The 21,096-nt window shown below is 45.3% G+C and overlaps 1 protein-coding gene across 2 annotated transcripts; it reads right to left on the reverse strand.

Moving 5' to 3' along the window:
- Positions 1–1,552: 1,552 nt before the first annotated feature.
- LOC144107583 (uncharacterized) lies at positions 1,553–21,001 on the reverse strand. Of its 2 annotated transcripts, none has more exons than XR_013309311.1 (3): positions 20,876–21,001; positions 2,883–2,949; positions 1,553–1,731 (listed from the first exon to the last, which is right to left on the reverse strand). XR_013309311.1 is itself a non-coding variant. In XM_077640662.1 (3 exons), exons 1-3 carry the CDS (start codon positions 20,229–20,231, stop codon positions 1,593–1,595), a joined length of 318 nt encoding a protein of 105 aa, XP_077496788.1. In that variant the 5' UTR covers positions 20,232–20,577; the 3' UTR covers positions 1,553–1,592. The 2 variants fall into 2 exon arrangements, 1 of the variants encoding a protein (XP_077496788.1); XM_077640662.1 differs by lacking the exon at positions 20,876–21,001 and adding an exon at positions 20,120–20,577.
- Positions 21,002–21,096: the final 95 nt, after the last annotated feature.

Raw genomic sequence — 21,096 nt, forward strand, 5'->3', positions numbered from 1 at the left:
GTGCTTTGGCAAGCACACAGCAAGTCAATCATCGAAGTAAGATAAGGCTAAAATAGCGCCATAAGGGCAAAAAAGCATAAGGACAAGAGCTCTATTTCCATAATGAATAGCTTTTGCGAGTATAACACTTTGGGAGTTGAATAACACTTCTAATGTGGTTTTTGATGGCATTTGAGGATTCCAGAAAATCAATTTTTCATTCTGTTTTGTTCAATATGAGGTTTGGTTGGTATACCAAGGATTTATTGCTATAATTTTTTCTATTTCTTAGAGTCGTCTTAATGCTAGTTGTCCTAGTTCTTGGTACCAATAGCAGTCGAAACGTGAAGACAGCTGTTGGCTTGCACAGATTTAGAGCTTAAGGGGCGCCATAAATGCTTAACATGTGTTTCTTGCTGCCCTGGCTTCGGGAAGTTTGCTCATGACGGGTTGTATCAAATCTGTTTACAGGTGGTTCACAGGGTACATTGTAGCCTTCATAGTTCTCCAACGATTTCATTTCTGCGGCGGAATGGGAGAAAAATTTCCGGATTTCAGCATGTGGTTGTAATCACTCCTTTCCTATGTTTGTTTTCTTGCTGGTAATTTACCTTCAGCCCAGAACGAATAATGGATATGAAGTTGTGTATTGCTGGGATTGCGAAGAATATTATTTTTTTTGCACTTCAGTATGCGTTTTATTTATTATTGTTTCTATTTTATCTGCCTAGAATTTTGATTAGTGTGAGTGCTACTGTAGTCGAAAGGAATGGAGAGGTGGTCGATATCAACAAGTGTTTCTTTTGGTTATAAAAGAAACTAATTGATTGGGGTTGAAAGAAATGCTGGTTAAAGTATGAAACCGGCTTATTCGGCTCTGAGAAAAGAGTGCAGTATTGGGAAGCTTTCCTGTAAGCTGAATGATCTGCCCGTAAAGAGCACCCGATAACGGTCTGCTATTGCAAGGTGTGGTGTGCGTTTTTGTTTTCGTTTATTGCCATTGGCTTGCAATTTGCTGCATTGGCTAATGGTTGACACATTTGTACGGTAATGGGTTCAGTTGGCGCTATTCAGTGTAGGTGCCAATAGTGATAGACCAATGTTCTTTATAATCTGGAAACGTTTATATGTTTTCTGTTAAAAGTTTACCTTGACGCTGAAAAACATTTTTCCCTTTTAGTACCTTTTAGTGTGCTCCTTATTTATTAAATAATACTCAGGCTGTTGCTTTTTGGGATGTGTTTATGAGTTGTGGACTAAGATACTTTCCTTCTACGCACTTAAAGCAGCGGCGTGTTCCATTGTCATTTTCACCTAGCTTTTACTTTTATTTGGCTTCCTTTGCTTGGTTGTTTCTTCTCTCAGTCTTTTTGTGTTTGCTCTTTTTCTTACTTTCCTTAGTTCTTATTCCCGACCGATTTTTTGCTTTTTATCGCAAAAGAAAATTCCTCAAGTGCTGGCCGAAAGACATTTTGGCTCAAGCGCATGTAACCACCTCAGCATTACGAAATCCTATGTAATGAGAACTTTTCAACCACTCTTTTATTCATCAACGAGCACCCGTCTTAGAAGCTTAACCCTCCCTAACCGTCCTTTGTGCGGCTTTGGGAGCTCTACTTTTCGGTATCTAGCATAAAAGGCTCCTGGAGGAAGCGGTTTCGTGGGATCCACGCAACGACCTTGCACCTGGTCAATGATCCCAACGCATTGGCATCCTGTTTGGCACTGCTGCAAGGTCGAATAAGGGTCGCACTAAATGAACAGAGGAGGAAAGTTAAATATCAGAGTACTGTGGCACACCAGAAACACAATGATAATGTATCAATCGCTATAAACCTCATTAATGAAGCGCAGTGACGTTTCATATCTTTGAACTATATTTACAGCAGAGCAAAAAAAAATCAAGTTAATTACACAAGAAATGGCTCAAGGGCTCAAAAGCATGCAGTTTTAAAATTCGAATTATTGGAATTCAACGCGCATCGACAGAGAGCTAACAAAAATCCTTCCTTGAAAATTTTTGCTCAGGTTACTTTAAAGGGTCAACAGTTTCACTTGATCTTACATAGCTTGAAGCAACAAAAACTTTCACAGTTTTTTTTGGTATCACTGAAGAAAAATATAGCGTGAAGCGCTAGGCTTAACAAAGCTTGCAGATTGGCTACATAGTTCGTACTTTCAGAAAGCTTTATAGCGCAAGAAAAAACACCAACATGAATTGTTTTTTTTTTGTTTACGGTGGTTTAACGTCCCAAAGCGACTCAGGCTATGAGGGACACCATAGTGGAGGGAAGAAGGATATCGAGTGTGAGATTTTCCGTGTCTTTTTTCGCTTTCGTGTGCGGCCTTCGTATGTGCTGTAACGCGTCTTGAAGCCACTAGTCTTGGAGGTTTTCTTGCGCTTAAAAATCAGTTTAGCTATGGTATGACACTTCTTCCTTTTCTACCCCTCTGAAAGCTGTGAGTTTCATTAGCACCTATGAAGATAATGTTCATCCAGGAAAGCTTGTTTGCTTTCAAATGATTTGTCGGTAATATCTAAAACATGCACTGCCTTCCGGAAGCAAATTTCTACTTGCCACAAGAACCATATCAAGAGAGCGTACTTTGTACGGTTGCCACAGCTTTATGTCTTATGGCTTGCATGCAGTGCCCAGCTCTCAAAGGGAAGATTCTTTGAGCTTCGGTAGTTCGATCGGGCGGCCAGGAGAGAGGAATGCGTAGGCCATTCACCCGTGCTGGCGGCAAATCTTAAATCCATCAATTCATACTTCCAAAGCAGACACAAACCCAAGTAAAAGTTGACATTTTGCATCGTGCATCTTGATCGCTTTTTGTATCGTGAAAAAACAGTGAGCCTGCAGGAGCTTTTATGTCTCATAAGGAACTCATTCTTATCGTACCTGGCCGACGCAGTTTTGCACTGATGGACGTCGGCGAACCCTGCGTCTACTCTGCGACTGACCAGCCCTGGAAAGAAGAACGAGAAAATCAGCTTACACTGAATGCGTAAAATAAGTTAGAAAAAGTGCATTTCATCGGCGGTTAACAAGCTAAGAAACATCAAGAACGCTTTAAAACTCGTTTTCAATACAATAATATGTTCGCAATATTCAGTGTTCATCTGAGGAGAGAATTTCCTAGTCTTCGAGCAGGAAGATGTATTAAAAACATCTCCGACAATGAAATGCAGATTATCACGCTTACGTGGAGGAAACGTTCAAGCACCCTTGGGCATATGTATTCCGCCAAAAGTTTAGGAAGAAGCTCTGAGCGCTGTGTTCTCCAGAGGCTTTAAAACCTAAAGGTATTTTCAAAATTACGCTTATTTCCCCTAAACTCTAACGAACTGCGCATAGTATTATTTGTAGGTTACGCATTAGTGAAAGAAGCATCAAGCTTTGAACTTTCACTTGCGACCATTAGACATACAGTACACAATAAAACAGTTTGTATTTTCTTTAAAGACGTAACATTAATGATTGCATTCTTTCGACACCATTATTTTTCTTGAAAAAGAGTGCACTGAGTACATTAGTACAGTGAATATTTCACCTATGAACCTTTGAAAAGTACAATGTTGCTAGGGTATTTCAGCTCTAGCAGAAGAATGGTGAGTTGGGAAAGTTGGATGTAGTTCATTTTGGCGGAAAATGTAACGCGGAGGGACGAAAGACAGATGAAAGGGGACAAAACAAGCGGCTGGGTTTCGGGTTGCATATGCAAGCTTAAGGAGCGGATGGTCTACAAACGCCTCACATGGTTCCTCCAAAGCAGAAATAAGTATCCCCAAGAAATTAACGAGTTTTGCCAAAACAGGTCTGTGACAAAAGAAGACGTTTGAGCTGGGTGCATCGCGACAGTTGTTTTTCTTGGCATAAAGGCTGCATTTAACTGTGTTCATCACCATGCGGTAGTTGCAGCCTGGCGCAGTCTTGGCTACAGATGGAGCCTACAGAAACCAGTTGAATGCTATTTAAAAGAGCGACAAAAGGTTATTAATACTCAAATTTGCCAATGTTGTTCCAATCAATAGAGGAAGGCATACTTCAGGGAGCTGAACACAGCCCCGTCATGTTCAATATTACCCTGATACGCATAAGGAACCTAACTCGAAATTTAACTTCAACCGATTCGGACTAAAATCGATGCCCTACCAAAATCGACCACGTTCAACGCGATGGTGACCTCCAGATTTGAGCCAGGTCATTTCCAAATTTTTGGCCCTGGCCAGCCACGAAAAAGCAGTTCACGGCTCAGAGATTTGCGCCATCTCGTTGCTATTATGTCGCTTGTGGCGTCATCACTTATATAACCGCGCTTTCGCGCGTCACATATTTTTTAAGACGACTTAAACCTCGTATAATTTTTTATCAGGATAAACAGAAAGATTCCGGCAGCGATGGTTGAATTTTGATGGAGGCGAAATTCTAGAGGCCCGTGTGCTGCGCGATATAAGATCATGTAAAAGAACCCCAGGCGGTCAAAATTTCCGGAGCCTTTCACTACGGCGTCCCTCATAGCCTGAGTCGCTTTGGGACGTGAAAACCCCACAAACCAAACCATCCAAAACATCTCTAAAGATGAGACTCATGCTTGGAATACAATAGGGTTCTAACTGTGGCTGAATTATTCTCCTCCAAAACACCTATATTGAAAGAAAGCTACTACATTGTTTACCGGGAAATCACAAGTGATCTCTCGCTTGTAAGAAATTACTGGAAGCAGCGCGGAACAACTGCCTGCGGATCTGCCTTGGCTTTCCAGAGTGCTTCTCTTCCTGTGTAACACTAACGGTTGCGGGCTGTTTCCCGCTAGACGTCTTCACGTCCCAGAGAAACTAAAGGTGAGAAACAAATCACCTGAGAAACCCAGAACAGGCAGACGACCTTTTACTACTGCCTAATGTCGCAGAGAATATATAGCAAGCTGGCAAATAGACGCGTAAATAGACACGAAGCGGTAGTAGTTTGGCAAGTGATCATAAAAGTATTTGTCCGCAGATGGAAACCCTGATCAAAAGAGAAATGCAGAAGGCCCAAAAAAGGAATGCAAATTAACGACGAACAATTAGCGCTAATAGCAGGAGGCGTTGAGGAAGCAATAGAGACTCATCCCATGCAAAGCTCGAATTATTATCAGTACTTCTCATCTGTGCCAAAATAAAACTAGTAAAAGTGGACAGTAAAAATTCTATCAGCTCGTGGAATAGGTGTAGCTCCTTGATTAAATGTATGAAAGAATTTATGATAAAAGAAAGTATGGAAAATGTTGCTATGACAGGGCAACTGAATCTGAAATGCTGACACGCTCCGGGTACGAATAGCAGCCCAGTTCTGGACAGATTTGAGAGTGCTAAGGACGTTAGCAAATTGGGGACCTTACATGGCGCATGCAAACTTTAATTTGGACCGTACTAATGCTAAGCAAGAAAGCGTTTTCATGGAAATGGGGGCTAAGGTAAGGTTGCAATGCAGTTACCCTAAAATTTGATTATCGGGATCAGTCACAAGCTGAGAGTGATGTGACTAGGCTAAAGCCTTAGTTAAATGGATGATGTAGATGCCTACTGACTTAAGGGAGTTTTGTTAATTGCATAAATAGCATCCTGCTGGTTGCGCCGGCGGTGGAAAGGAAAGGGGAGGTTTTCGCAAAATTAAATGACATTAGTGATGTCTCACATTGCTCTTGGAGACATACAAGGTCTCCAGGCTGGCAGAGGCTGCAATGAGGCGGTGAAATTAAAAATGCAGTACTTGATAGAAAGGAGTAAGATACTCGGACAACTTCAGAACGCGTTCAGAAGCGGTAGGCGCTTAGATGATAACCTGTTTGTGCTTACAGAATGCATCATATAGCTAGAGCGGAACAGAGACCTCTTTATTTAGCGTTCCTGAATTTTGCGAAGCGCTCAATCCACGAAAACCTGTGTCACGCGTTTAGAATGCCATTCGCGGCCTTTGCACGTCCCCTCAACCGCACCACCCGTTCAAGTACCTCGCGCTCCAATAAAGTTGCGGCGAGGCCGAGGTAGCCGAAGATTTCTGCGCAAGGATAACAGGCCTACCGAATCCACTCGAAACGCTTAATTGCACCGATGTCCCATCCTCTCGGGATTCACGAATGGATCTCGTATTCTCCACGGAGGAACTTGACGCTGCTCTGGCTTATTGCAGCAGGTCATCATCTCTAGGGCAAGGTGGCGTGACGTACTCCGCAGGCGCAAACCTTGGTCACCAGACCCGACAGGCTCTTTTAGCTGCTTACAACAAGTCACGGAGTGAAGGCACGGTTCCGGTCGAATGATAGACCAGTCGTCTGGTTTCACTTCTAAAACTAGAGCAATCACCGCTCGACATTACATCATACTGTCCAATCGCACTTGCCAGCTGCCTAGGCAAAGTGATGGAAAGAATGTGGCTAACACGCATGGAAATGTGCATGGAACGATAACAAATATATCCAAAATTTGCCTCTGGATTTCTACTCGTACGCTCCTGTATCGACATTGTGGTTAGCCTGGTAACGTCCGTCCAGCACCAAAAAAATTCTGAACATATTCACCTTGGCGTTGTTTTTGGAATCAAGGGCGCCTACGCAACGTAACACATTCGAACATTTTGGACGCCATGGAATGCACTGAGAGTCGCAAGCCGCATGTACAGCTGCATACGCAGTTATTTATCGGAAAGGTCGCTTTTTGTACAGAATGAGGACACAGCAACGTCTTTACATCGCACTTCTCACAGAGTCCCACAGGGTGGGGCGGTGTGCCCAGCTTTCTTCAACCCTGCCCTCGTCGGCTTGGTTGACTTACTATCACAATCTGCTCAGATCTCCATCTACGCGGAAAATATCTATACTCGGGCTTCCAGCGTGACTCCTCCTTAAGTTACTGCGACACTTCAGAAGAGAACATCTCTAATGTTGCCTTACCTTCGTCTGCAGGGTCTCAATATTTCGACCAAGGTGTGTTCAATTCTGGCGTTCACACGCAAAACAATGTAACGTTACCCCATATGCATAAATGGCAAAGGCGTCTTCTTTAAGGGAAGGCATGGTTTCTTTGGTGCACTCAGCTACAGAATTCTCTCGTGGAACCCTCGTATACACAATGTGAGAAAAAGACTGATGGCGATGCTATAACTGTGCCGTTCACTATTCCTGGAGTACAAACGGTACAGCTTACCAATATTCATTAACATTAGAAACACAAACGTCCAGACTCCACAAGTTGTGCAAGCGCAAGCTCCCCATATCCGGCTTGAACTGTCTAAATGTGCCTCTATAGCAGCAACTGTTGCCATCGCCCGGAGACAGTCAATGACTACATATATTGATGTTCGCACCATGAGAGCCCATATTCGGCAACTCACAGGGGCACCCCCTCATCATATCGGAACTCTTCCGGTATGTAGGTCACGTACTGCAATTCTCAAAGTCATTGATGCTCATCGCGCATATCTTCCATCGCATTCACCTATGCCTGAAGACCGTGCTCGCCCTTATAGAGCCTACAAAAGCCTTGGGTGCACCTTTCTATTTCAAGAATTACAGAGAAAGCTGGTACATTATTGGCTGCTCTCAAACAGATCCCGTTCGAACATCTGTATTCTAGCCACAGGCACCGTATTCATGTATACGCGTATCGCATAGCCATGCCATCTAGTTCAGCGGGGTCTATGGTAATCCCGGCGAGGCCCACCTTGAAGGTTAAGACGACCTACCACACTTCCTCAACTGGCGTGGGACTAGTTTTCCTTTTTATCAGTCATCAGTTCATCAGTCAACAACCTCCACATGAATGGTCATTTTCACTAATTCCAAAGCAGCCCTTCAAAGCCTGCAAGCTGCGCTACGCCGCGGGTCGCACGAACAGCTGGTTGTAGAAATTCTCGAGGTGTACCAATGCGCCATATCGAAAGGTCATGGCATCATTTTTCAATGGCTGCCAGGACACTGCAGTATCACAAGAAACAACCACGCATACGACGCTGCCCGATTTGCCCACAATGACAGACGTCCAGCCTTTATTCCTACATCAAGAGTTGACGCAGCCTGTGAGCTACGCAGGTTGGCACAGGGGCTCACACTTTCTACGTGGGACACTGCCCAGTTTTTCAACAGTAGCCTCTGGGGCATTGAATCCTGGTCTGCGCCTTTGTATTCCCCACAGTATACCCAATCCTTAAGCAATATGCTTTGCCGCCTTTGGTTCGGTGTTGCATTTAGAAAGGAATACACGTTCCGGACTGGGGTGGCCGACAGCCCTGCTTGTGAAAATTGTGACTGCAAACAGACAATTGCGCATCTCCTGTGTGAGTGCCCTGCTTTGGCCACCGAAAGACGAACGCTGCGTTTTGCCTCGGACCGCCTCGATCCTCGTCCTTTAACAGAGGATAAGATCCTGGGGCCGTGGTCACAGCAGTCGACTGCCCTCAGGGCCTACAAGGCCCTTAGAGCGACTGGCTTGAGGAACCAGTTGTGAATTTGCCGCTCGCCCACACTCTCTTTCGTTTCAGTCTCCTTATCTCTCTTCCCCATGGCTGGGTAGCCAATGAAAACATCCTTCTGGTTAACAGCATTGCCTATACTCCTCCTCTTTATCTCTTTAACTCTTTTTCTCTCTCTACGACATTGTGAACATAGAATATCAATAGGACATACTTAAAGATAAGTTCCAAAAGGAACTATGGCGATAGAATAAAAATTAAATGCGCGGATGGAATAAGAATTAGGACAACTATCAATGCAGGCAAACGATTAAGGCAGGGCTGCCCTCTATACCGGTTCTTTTCATGCCTTGTATGATAAATATAGAAAGAAGGTTACAAAAAGTAAAAAATGGATGCAATATATTCTACAGATCAGGCGCGAAAAATGTAGTGCTGGTGCTCCCCATTTTAATTATGCGGACTGTTTGTACTTGTAGCTGATAGCGTCGAAGATATCCAGAAGCCTATTTATTGTGAAGGCGAACACGACACTGGTTTACATTTAGTGCAATTTAGTGTGGTCTTATGGTTATAGACGATTCTACTGATCAGGTGCTTAAAATACAATACCATGAAAAAGCCAGACTGGCAGAATACAAAAATTTTGGCATATGGTAAACGAAGGACAGATATACACGAAAAAGCACAAACAGACATTTAGGAAGAAAGGGTGATAATGAAGCATATGAGAACATGAGTGCACAGGTATGAAGTACGTAGAGGTACTTGCAAAGGAATACTAATGCCAGGGCTCACTTTTGGGCATGACTTGTGCCTATGGGTAAAGGTTAAGTCAGCACTAGAAATCAATCGGAGAGCTGTCGGAAGGTTATCATTAGGTGTCCACTGCGAAACCTCGAACGAAGCAGTACAGGAGGACATGAGTTGGGCATCGTTTGAAGCTCTGGAAGCTTTACATAACATTATATGAAGAACTATGAACAAATTAGACGACAGCAGATGACAGCCAAGGTGTTCAAATATGTAAACAGAAAGAGCGTTCACTCGGAGTGGCGCGAAAGGACTAGGAAACGAACTAGTAAGCATGTAGTATACAACGACGGTGGAAAAACAATTTAGGAGGTAGGTGAAAAGCGCAGAAGGTAAAAACTAAATTAATTTATGTAAAAGAAGCAAACTCTAAAACATAGATGTTTGAAAACGCAGCTACAAAGGAATGGTTCTCTGCTAACTCGAGACAGTGCCCTATATTTTGAAGCTAGATGAAGCGCTGAAAACTAGAAGCTACAAAAGGAATTCAACCAAGAAAATAACACATGTGCAGCGTGTGGCAGATATGTAGATCCCGTTGAACATATTGCACTAAAATGTGGCTGTATCCATTTGCATGTCGATGAAAGCACAATCACTCTCTCTGACGTCCAAGGGTTTAGATATAGCAATGGTCATGGGAACCAATCTGCGGAAGTTAGGAAAACTTGATTAAAAATTTGATGGTTCAAAAGCAGAATGATGCTGTAAGGTTAGATGGTCGGTATCAAAATTTTTATTTAGAGAAGTGGCGAGTTTGTAGATAATGGCGTTCAGTTGGACGGATTGCCTAATGAAATGTAAGTGGGAAAAACGAGCATGGTGGCAATGGCCTCCACCTCGTATCAAAAGGGGTTCTTCCGTCTGTCCATCCATCCATCCGTCAATCGGTCCGTCTGTCCGTCCGTCCGTCCATCCATCTATCCATCCGTCCGTCCGACCGTCCGTCCTTCCGTCCTCCACCCGTCCGTCCGTCCATCCGTCGACGTCCGTGGGTATTGTGCCGTCGAAGTGTAATTAAGTGATTACAATTCATCAAACAATTGTTTTTGCTATAGGAAGATGTCATCACGCACTATCTAACACTATCAAAGTTTTGCACGTTTGTATTAACAGAACGAAGTAATCATGCGGAGAATGCTTTGCTAACACGAAACACGGGACATTAACACGGTCTAATGTGACGTCAAAGTGCAATTTTTGCGCTAGATAATTAGCTACACTTCATCAACCGCATTTTTTCCACAGCAAGACCTCATCAGGCACTAACACAAGCAAACGTTTGCAAATATATCTTTATAGAACGACGCAATCATGCAGAGAAACAATGTCGACGTCCGTGGCTATTGTGATGTCGAAGTGTAATTTTCGCGTTTAAATAATTAACTAATTGCACCACATAGACCATATTATTCCCAAAGTGAGATGTCATCAGACACTATCTAACAAAAGCAAACGTTTGCACATTTATCTTCACAGGACGACGTCGTCGTGGGGAGAAAGTTCTGCTGACAGGAAACTCGGGACATAGTCATCTATTGCTCTCGCATTAATAACTTTTTGATCCACCGGTCTGCTTTGCCTGTACTGGTCAGTGATAAATGCGTTGGAGAAAACAAATGTTTTGCTTGTAAAGAAAATTACATCAATCATCATCTCATCGCGGATTAATACGGTATTTTTTTGATAGCGCTGTTTATTGCCTCTGGGCATAAGGGGAGTTGGGAAGAAAAGAGAAAAGAAAGAAAAGGAAAGAGTGGGTGGGTGTTAAATAAAGCAGGAAAGATGTGCCGATCTAATGAAGGCGGGGAGGGAGTGGTGATGTGGCCCCTGCGTCCAATCAATATATGAGGGCGGGTTGTCTCGGTGAAGACCCGCTGCTACCATGTAGCGAATTCTAGTTGGCTTCAGTGTCCGGCAAACCCACATGTGGTGAATGTCAGCCTCAGTGTCTTGTGAGTTGCGGACTGGACATCCTAGGCAGCGATATAAGTTGGGAAATTGAGGCCACGTCCGAGTTACGGCAGGAGTGAGGGAAACTCCGACCCGGATCCTCCGAATCACAACCTCCTCTGCACGGGTAAGACCGCGGGGAGGGTTATCGCACACGGAGGGACGAGAGCACGTGTGCAGCGCCGGAGGTGTTCCTTTCTTGTGAGAAGGAGAGTAGCATCATCCATACTGACGAATTGAGGCATTGACGTGGGTAGGGTTGGCAAGCGGGTTGCAGAATCTGCAGATCTTTGTGAATTGAGTAGGTCACGTGGGACCCACTCAATTCGAATGGCTTGCGGGATGGGAGCCGCCAGACGATGTATATTCTGGCAAATTTCTGGGTTGCGGCTGACGCGTCGGAGTAGACAAGTTGTTTGAAGGGCGTCAGTAAAGATGATAATGTGGGCGGTAGGGAGCAAGGTAACTGTGACTACAGAGCGAAGCGCATCTTGTATAGCAAGCAGCTCAGCACAGAAGCAAGTAGGGGGTTCCGCGAATCGAAACCTGGCCATTTTGTTAAGTGCAGACTGGCAGGGAGAGTAAAGTGCAGTCGTCGTTACACAGCCCTGGATGCTGTCATCAACATATATAATAATTGAGCCGCGGAATAGGTGAATATCTTGTTCGGCGATTCGCTCGCGAAGGGACGATGCCGCATAAGGTGAGGTTGGGCGACGTAGATCGGTAGATTTGTTGTCGCTCAACTGCACAAAGTCCCATGGAGGAAGAACTGACGGCGGCGGCGACAGTATGGTGTGTGAGCATGCAAAGGCCCGGAGTGTTTGCGGTGAATGCAAAAGGGTAGCCTTAAGGCTACGTACATTACGGCGCTGCTGCACAAGCTCGTCAAGGGTATTTAACTGAGCATTTTTTTGAACTTGCACAATCGGTGTGATGCGTTGAAGGCCAGTGATAGCTCTCATTGCTTCTCGATTGACGGCTTCCAGACGATCCCACTGAGCTACGGTTAAGTGTTGGAACTGTGCTTAGTAAATGAGGCGCGGTTGCAAAACCGCTTTCACCAAATGACGTGCGACATAGGAGCGAGCGCCGCCGATTTTGGGAGCATTACGTCTGATTATTCCCAAAGTCTGAAACGCCTGCTTTTTAGCCCGAGAAAGCCAGGCAGTACCCGTTCCGGACTGATGTATAAACAAACCCAGAATTTTCAATGCGGAAGATTCTTGAACTGGGTTCCAGATAGTTGAAGACGGATTGGCGTGGCAGCGAGTTTACGGCGTCCCCAGCGGTTGGCCACTGACATGAATGTAGTTTTGCTCACTGAAAGCTGTAGGCCGGCAGACATAGCGTAATTGGCGGTAATATCTAAGCCTGACTGTAGGGCTGCCGCTTGAGTTAGTAGGTCATGGTGACTGCTGCATACCCTGATATCATCGGCGTACACTAAGAACGTTACGTCAGGGACATCATGTAAGCGCCATGCAAGAGGAATGAAGGCAATATTGAACAGTGTTTGTGACAGCACCGAGCCGTGGGGTACACCGCGAACAGATTCATGTGATCCTATGGAGTCACCACTGAGGCGTATGGCAAATCGTCTGCCTTCAAGGAAAGATTTTATTAAATTGCTTACTCGAAGAGAGAAATGCAGCATGTCAATAGAATGAAAAATGGCTGCATGACTTATATTATCTAAGCCTTTTCGGTATCCATGGCGAGGACTGTACGCACACTGTTGCTGCGAGTTGATGACAGAACTTGCGACGCCAAGACAGCCAAACCATCTTCAGTGACGATGAATGGACGGAAGCCAATTAGGTGGTGTGGTAGAAACCGTGGTGCTCCAGCCACCACGACAGTCGTTTGGCTAACATTTTCTCTTTCAGCTTGCACAGTGTTGATGTTAGAGAAATAGGCCTGAAGTTGCAAAGATCCGTCGGTGGCTTCCCTGCTTTTGGAATTGGGCCAATTTCCAGGTCTCAGGCACAGAGCTATGTAGCCATACTGTATTGTGTCGAGAAATTGAGGGAGGACAGCACAACTCATGTTCTTGTACATCTCATATGGAATGGCATCCGGACCGGGCGATGTGTTTTGTTTAGCCTCGTTTATTGCTGCAAGCAACTCAGGCATCGTAAAAGGAGACGAAATACCCTAGGCATCTGGTGCTGATGGCAGTTTATCTACGTAAGATAGAACCCCTGGCAAGTTAGACTGGGTAGCTGAGGGTGGCAACACATCATATTTTGGAAAGAATTTCCGTGCCGCTTTTCTGGAGAAATCATCCGGAGACAAGTTAGCTGCGAAACATGCGGTGCTAGCTGTGTCGGGGCGACGATGACCGTGTTCCATGGCACGGAAAGTTCGCCAGGGAGATGGATTCGACGATTTCGCAGAAAACTGCTCGCACCACGCATGCCACTGCCATCGTGGTATATCGCGTTCATATTTCAGAGCCTTAGCAGTGATATAGTTCAGCCTTATACGTGCCTGTGCAGACGTTGGATCACGTGAGGCTGCCAGCTCGGCCTGTCGGCGAGCAGCCCACAAGTTTAGCCGACCAATATCTGGAACCGGTCCATCGATGTCTGCCCAGGTGCAGGTGGTAGCCCTGTTTAACGCGCATTGTATGCGGTCAAGAAGCGATGGTGTCGACTCTGCAGGAAGATCCTGGAGAGTAGAACGGACACAATTGCAGTGGACCTCCTTGCACTTGCGGCGTAACCGGTGAGCACGTGATGGATGAACACCGATGATTATAGGGTGGCGGTCGCTGCCCTAACAGTCAGGCTCAAGGTGCCACGAGGGAGTACCGGGGCCAGACCACCATGTCAGATCAGGAGCATAGGTGGTACAGTTACTGTGACGCATGTCCTGCGTTGCTGAACTGTGGGGATTCAGAAGAATATACTACGCATCCGCAAAGGCATCCCGCACACGCCTGCTGCGGTGGGCTCGAAGTAGGCTACCCCCAGTCTGGGTGTGAGGTGTTGAAGTCACTTTCTGTAAAATTGGACACCCGGGGTATATTCTACGCAAAATCAATAACCAGCCCAGATTAAAACGAGAGGGAGCGCTATACGTTGATCTTACGTAGTAGGATACCACCACAACAGTTGCCTTCGGTAATTTTACAGCAACTTCACCTACCTCCTGATACGAGGTGCACCAAGTTTCCAGAGAAATGCATACGTGAGGGAAACGCCTGTTAACGTACACCGCCACCTTTCAGTGTGCACACGATGTCAGTGTGCAGAGTGCACATGATGGTCGTTCATCGAAGGCGACGCGTAGCCACTGAAGCCCGGAATTGCTGGCAAGACATTGGTCTCCTGCAGTAGCATGGCACACACCTGGATTTTGTGCAAGCGAAGACGAGTTTTGAACTCTCCCACTTTGGTGGAGAGGCCTCTACAGCTCCACTGGAGGACACCAGAAAACCCGGAACGCGCCATCTTCGGTTAGTAGTCCAGGCGTTGCAAGAGAACAGATGTCAGGTTGGATAACTGGGTAACTATGAAGCGGAGGAGGGACGCTGTAAAGTGATCTGGCATTGTAGCAGGCACTCTGGGAGGAGCAGTCAAAGAAGCTGTTCGGCAGTACATGCTCGGCGCTGATTCATCATTTTTAGTGGCGGTGCCAGATCCCGCTGCATGTCTACGGCGGGCAAGCAGTTCACGGCGTTATCGGAGCCTTGAGAGCACGCCAAAGGTCATCAACTGCTACCATGTCATCGTTGAGAGGTTCCGGAATGCTGCGCTGTTTTGTAGCCTGCTGATGTCGGCAGTCCTTACACACTTTGTCGCTATAAGTCTGCTGGGCAGCAGCTTCATTCGCGTGCAGCACGGGAAGTTTGGGCCACTCGTCATCATCCGACTGGAGAGGTGCAAACCGGTTAGAAGTCTTCATAAGGGTTAGAAGTCTTCACATCGGTTAGAAGTGTTCACAATTCACATTCTCAGTCATTTGCTTAGAATACCCATAACGAATCTTTTCTGTTGCCTTCTGCTTTGTGGGGCAACTGGGTGACGTGACGTCGTGGTCGTCAGTTTTGCAGAGGCGACATCTGTTCGCCGCTGCGCCTTCTGACGCAGGTTCCACTTCAGTTGTGAAAGGTCAGGATCTACGCATACGTCCAGGTCTGAAGCAACTGTAGCAGTAGACGGCGGTTGGTTTGTATTGCCCAGGCCGTAAAATGCAGCCATAATAGTACAAGCAGGCCGGCGGTGTTGGTGGGCCTTGCAGGGTGACGATGCATGAGCGCCCTTTCCCCACGTAACGTGCCTTGATCACTCGGTGAGTGGGACAATAAAGCTCACGCTGAAGGGCGGCCTGGTCCTCATTAACATCGACGTTGTAGAGAACACAACGTTGCAAGTCGGATCCATCAACCAGGTACACCTGTACCGGCACCGAGACCTCGCTGCTAACTTTAATACACTGTAGCGTTTGCGGACGTTCCACGGCAGCTAAGGTCGGGAGCCACACAACAATGGCATTGGACTTCTTTCTGGACGTAGAGCCGCGAAAACTTTTCGTTCCGAGACATGCATCCAGGTTTGCCTGCAGAATTCTGGTCATTATACCTGTAAGGCTTTTCGTCGCCAGAGATTTTATAGTGGCTTTGTAACTCACTGATCCGTGGGTAGATACAACTGGGCGGTCTGTGGTTAAGCAGGAACGTTTTCCTTGTGAGCCGCCGCTGGCCGAAGAGGAACCCGTTGCAGCGTCTCCCGAAGGGCGCTTTTGAGGAGAGCAGAGGGCCGGCGGTTCGATTGGTGGGGCTGATGATAGGTTCATTGGAGTGCTCAAAGTGCCATGTGGTATTGGTAGAGGTTGATCCAGAAGTACAGGCTGAGCAGCCGTATCTGTGTTCCCTCCAGAGAGTAAAGCACTCACGACCTGTGAAGGCAGGCAGGCGCCGTATATGATGAAACAAAGGCACGATTTTGGAGGTGCGCAGTTCAGGTCCAGGAAGGAATAACTGCGGGACATTTGCTGTATGAGACGCAACCAGGTGGCGACTGGGCGTCCGAAGCCTCCTCGAATGGCGTGAATTCAGACAGGCCGTGTGCTCCTTTATAACAACCTTATTTACCTTCTTTGTAGAGGCCTACGAAGGCTGTGCGGCCGCAATACCGCATGTTTAAGCTCAGATGTTCTGAAAATGTTTGAAATAGGATTTTGTCTTTGCAGAGCACCTTTTCAGTAAAGAATTGGTAGAGGTGTACGACATCAGAACATAGCTATGACGGGCTAACTAGTAACCTGGTTAATTAATATTCAGTGATTAACTTTTTGACTGTTTCTGTTAGTGTCCTTATTTATTTATAGACTTGCTTCCCACAGTAAGTAATATCCGTATCAGTTTTAGAGTTTAGAAAACGCGTTTAGCGTCGTCGGTATGGCGCAGCAAGTTTTGGTTGTTTCGATTGGTTGAACTGCCTGCACGCTTCTCGAAAACGTTTTTATTTCTGCGCGCCGCAGCCAAAGTTTGTTGGGCCAGAGAACTAAGAGCAAGTGCATTTTTGATGCTATAAAAACTGACGAGGATATTATTTACCATGGGCTACAAGCCTCACATTAAATAAGGAGACTAACACTAATAGTTGAAACGTTAACTACCCTATCACTTAATCAGTTTTCTAGTTAGCATGCCTTAGCTGTATTCTGCAGCGCCACACAATTAAAAATGGAAAGGGTAAAAATGGCTGAATAAACTTAAAGAGCCTATGTTTGTGGACTCTCTTAGGTGAAGCAACGTTGTATATCTTCCATCATTTTTAGGCATTCCTTTTCTACACTTTGTTTTCGCAGCACATTAATGACTGCTGAGCTTCTGACTGAGCCAATTCTTTTCCCTTGATCTATGAAGGAAAGCTATAATATGGCGTTTGTTTATATTCTGTGCATTTTTCTATCACCTGAGTGACTGTGAATATCGTCGATTGCTGAGTACTTTTGGCTGGTGTTTTGATTGAAGGCTAAGGTTGTGTTGATGTTATTTGTGATTACCTTTGTAAATGTCTTGTAGAAACAGATAATAACCTGAGCGGTCTGTAACTTTTCAAGCCTTTTTCGTCCCTTATATATAAACCTGGCATTCTCCCAAGATTGAGGAACGCTCGAGGTCATGACGCAGCGCGTGTAAAATTTGGTCAGTGCTCCTAGCACAATGTCACCACTGTCCTTCAACTGACCTTCAACTACATTGTCTAACTAAGGTTTTTGACAAATAAGCATCAAGCACCAATCGACATTCATGGATGAATATAGTTTCAGAATGAGGACTCTGGTCACCACTTCATTTATTCTAGCAGCGGCACGCAAAATTTAAAAGCGAAGTACGCAACGTTCGCTGATGCTGTTGAGGACTTAAGATGTAGTGAGAGCATAGGTGCACACGTCTTCAAAGGATACACCTTAAGAATACTTTGATTCTGAAAAACTTTCTCTGGGGAAATGCTGGAACATCTGCTTGTGCGTGTTGGGACCAGTGTTAAAAATAACAAACCACTTTCTTGCATTATGCTGTACATATTTTGCAAATAAAAACAAATTGTACTTGTTGAGTGATCGTTGTAGACTTAGTATTTAAAAAGCGGGATTGCGGAAACACAGGAATTGACTTTATAACAGGCCCGAAGCCATGTAAACGTCTCGTTAGGGCTAACTCTTAGACGCTCGTTTTTAACGAGTAGCCCAGCAGGAGCAACACTGCTTTCATCACCGTGTTTAAGCGAGACTGCATCCTATAGGTACGCAGCTTCTTTGATGAAAAGGGGTTGTTTTCCTGGTATTTTCTTGAAAAACAAAACACCAAAGTCATCCTGAATGCGCTTCACCTCAGGCCTGTAGTGCGCGTCTCTTCATGGTATGCGGCCAGGAAGCATTAACTAACATTTCCATATATCTTATTCGGGTGTATTTCAGAGGCATAATAAGGGCGTTTACACAGGCATTTAAGAAGGCTTTGAGTTCAGAAGTGCAAAAGCGGGCGGAAAATCACTTAGGGCTTGTTCTGGGCTCTGTAATACCATGTCTCTGAATCTGATTTCAACATTATCACTAAAGCTAAAAAGACGAGGACGAGACGAGTGCACAGACACGCGGCTTAACTTACAGTTGATTTTCATTGAGGGTTTGCCATTGGTTAAATACGTTGGCAAACAATCTTAAACAAAAATAAACACACATGAAAAACAACAATGACACTACAAGAGCTCTTAATGTGGCAACAGTGACACAGGACCAGCCGAGCTCATTTCCCTATCGATCTGTAAGAAATCGTATTTCTTTTCTTGAGAGAGCCATTGATGCGGTGCTTACGCATTGGTTTTGGCTTCTACGTATTGCGTGGGCTTCAATAATGTTCACCTTGTCTGCTTTCAACAATGTACTCAAGTATGTCTTGGAACGGCTGCCGACCTCCAAAGCTGCTGCTGCGAAGCACGTCTTGTTGGTTATCATTTAGCCTGGTTTGGGTTGATACGTCGCCTTCATGCCCTAAGTGAAAATTCCGGGCAGGTGGCTGAACTCCTGTGATGCGCGGCGTAGCACCCCACATTTAATTGTTATTCTGTATTTATACATATTGTATATTACCCTCTACTCCTATCCTTTCTCACTATCGCTCTCTCCTCTGTTTCTCTCTGCCTGTCCTCTTCCTGTCCTTTTATTCCCGCTAACCGCAGCTCAGGTGCTTCACGTTTCGAGGGCAGATGCCGCCGCTGGCAACATCTTTTCCTTCCATTGTTATTTTATTAATAAATAGCCGTCACCACCGCCACCAACAACGACCACAACAACAGCTAAAACTTTGTTTATAGGAAACCTGAGTGCCAGAATTCGCCTCAGTTACTTTATTATTAAAAGCATAGAAAAGTACTTGTTGTAGAAGATAATTTAATATCATTAGTAACGGCAAGAGAGCCGTATTGTGGAAAAGTGTCTTCTTTGAGATATAATGCTGTTCAGATTCCTGAAAAACAATCTTCGCATAGTACGGAGATACGAACTTTGGAAGGAATATTTCAGTGTACAAAACCGCAGTTTCTGCAACTTTACTGTTAATATTTTGTTTTGTTTTACAAATTTCGTCTTGTATCCTAACTAGGACGTTCAAGTGTGACGCAGGAATACTGAAGAAGGCATACACGTTCAGGATTTCTTTCATAAAGGTATTTTCAGCTTGGTCTTTTGTCTAGTTTTAAGATACAAGCGCTGCGCCTGCCACATGCACAATATGAATAGAAGTGCACTCATAATAGCTCTGTGAATTTAAAGACATCACTTTCAAGCCGCTTCGACAACTGGGTTTGTAGAAAAAAGGGAACATATTTGTAACACTGTCTTCGTAAGAGCACAAACTGGTACGTACCCTTACCAGAGTGCTTTGTAAATATGGCAACTTGCATTCGAAATGTAATTTGCTTGAACTGTAAGGAGGCAGTTGAGGCACAAAAATGGTTCATAAGCTGAAAACGTTTCAACTTTTCTTCGCGCTGAAATGGGTCTGGTCGAACTCTACACGCGATGTTCTAAAAACCAAGAAAACACCAAAGAGGCGCATTAGCAAAAATTAAAAACGTGCTGAATGATTTGTGCGATTTCTGTGTAGCACTGAACTCGCAGAATTATGCACCGCTCGCACTACTCCACAGTGTGTCGTCTTCTAGTGCGTTACACTAATGGGGTCCACCGAGCGACCGTCCTGATCACGCGAAGTAAAGAAAGGCAGTGGCGATGAAACGTAGGACGTGACGACGTGCGTGACAGAAGGCACGAATACAGAAGAAAAGATCAAGAGCTTGCCGTCACGTTGAGAGATGAACAGAAAATGATTGGGTGAAGCCAGGTCCACGAAGATTGAGGAACCACAGTTAGCCGAAAGCCAACGCTGAGGTCCGTGGACGCACCCAACGGCGAGGGCGGGAGTGCTGTGCTCTCATGTGTGTATGGGTATAGCCAATGGAGCCTCAGGTCAGTGGCAGCGGTCTTGGAACAGTGTGGTCGTAATCTTGTCGTCATATCTTCTGATCGCGTCTTGAGGCGGGGCGGAGGAGAACGGCGGCGTCAAGGTATATCTGACAGGCGGTGCAACGCCGGGATGAGCGAAGACGCGAGTACTCCACGGAAAACCTCGGTGGACAGCAAGCTCTTAAGCTCTGGGACCGGGATGATAAAGGTAATCAGCACCTCACACCAAATTTTACGTTACAGCAAGACGGCAAGACTACATGACAAGTGGTGATGGCATGACTTGTTGTTGCCTTCGGGACATAATTGGCAGACTGCCTGGCGCGAGCACTCCTGCCCGCGCCACTGCACGGTTCGTCGTCTTCTAGGCCGTCGCAATGTGTTTCGAAGTCAAACAACATCTAAGGCTATCCACAAGGTCATAAGCTACATTGCACTGGCATAAGCGCTTACTTTCTAGAGGGGAGCAAAATGGATTGGCCAAGGAAAAAGAAGCACCGTTTGAATAAAATCTGACTTCAGCATCAAATACTTGCAAAAAACACCGCCGTAAATGAGGTCTTTCCTTTTTTTCTCTAGTTCTGACGCAAAATTCTGCGCTCCTATTTCTTTATGATCGGAATCTTTAAAGTATCCTTGAAGAGCGGTAGTTTAGAAACTCTGGTGATGTATTGGAATGGTAGGATAGTACTCACTCCACAAGAACAACGGAGAGCAGTAGAAAATATACAAACGTCTTAGTGTGGTTCATGCTGCACACACACACAGACAAAGGTCATAAAGTAAGAACAAAGATGAATGTTCGTTTGGAAGTTGCCAACGGTAGTACTTAAGTTCGGATCGAATAATACAATACATTGAGCGATGGCCTAAATTATGGTTCTTCCTTCGAATGAAAATGCACATCAATAATATT

Source organism: Amblyomma americanum, chromosome 10 (assembly GCF_052857255.1).
Source record: "Amblyomma americanum isolate KBUSLIRL-KWMA chromosome 10, ASM5285725v1, whole genome shotgun sequence".
In the NCBI taxonomy this organism is placed as follows: Eukaryota; Metazoa; Arthropoda; class Arachnida; order Ixodida; family Ixodidae; genus Amblyomma; species Amblyomma americanum.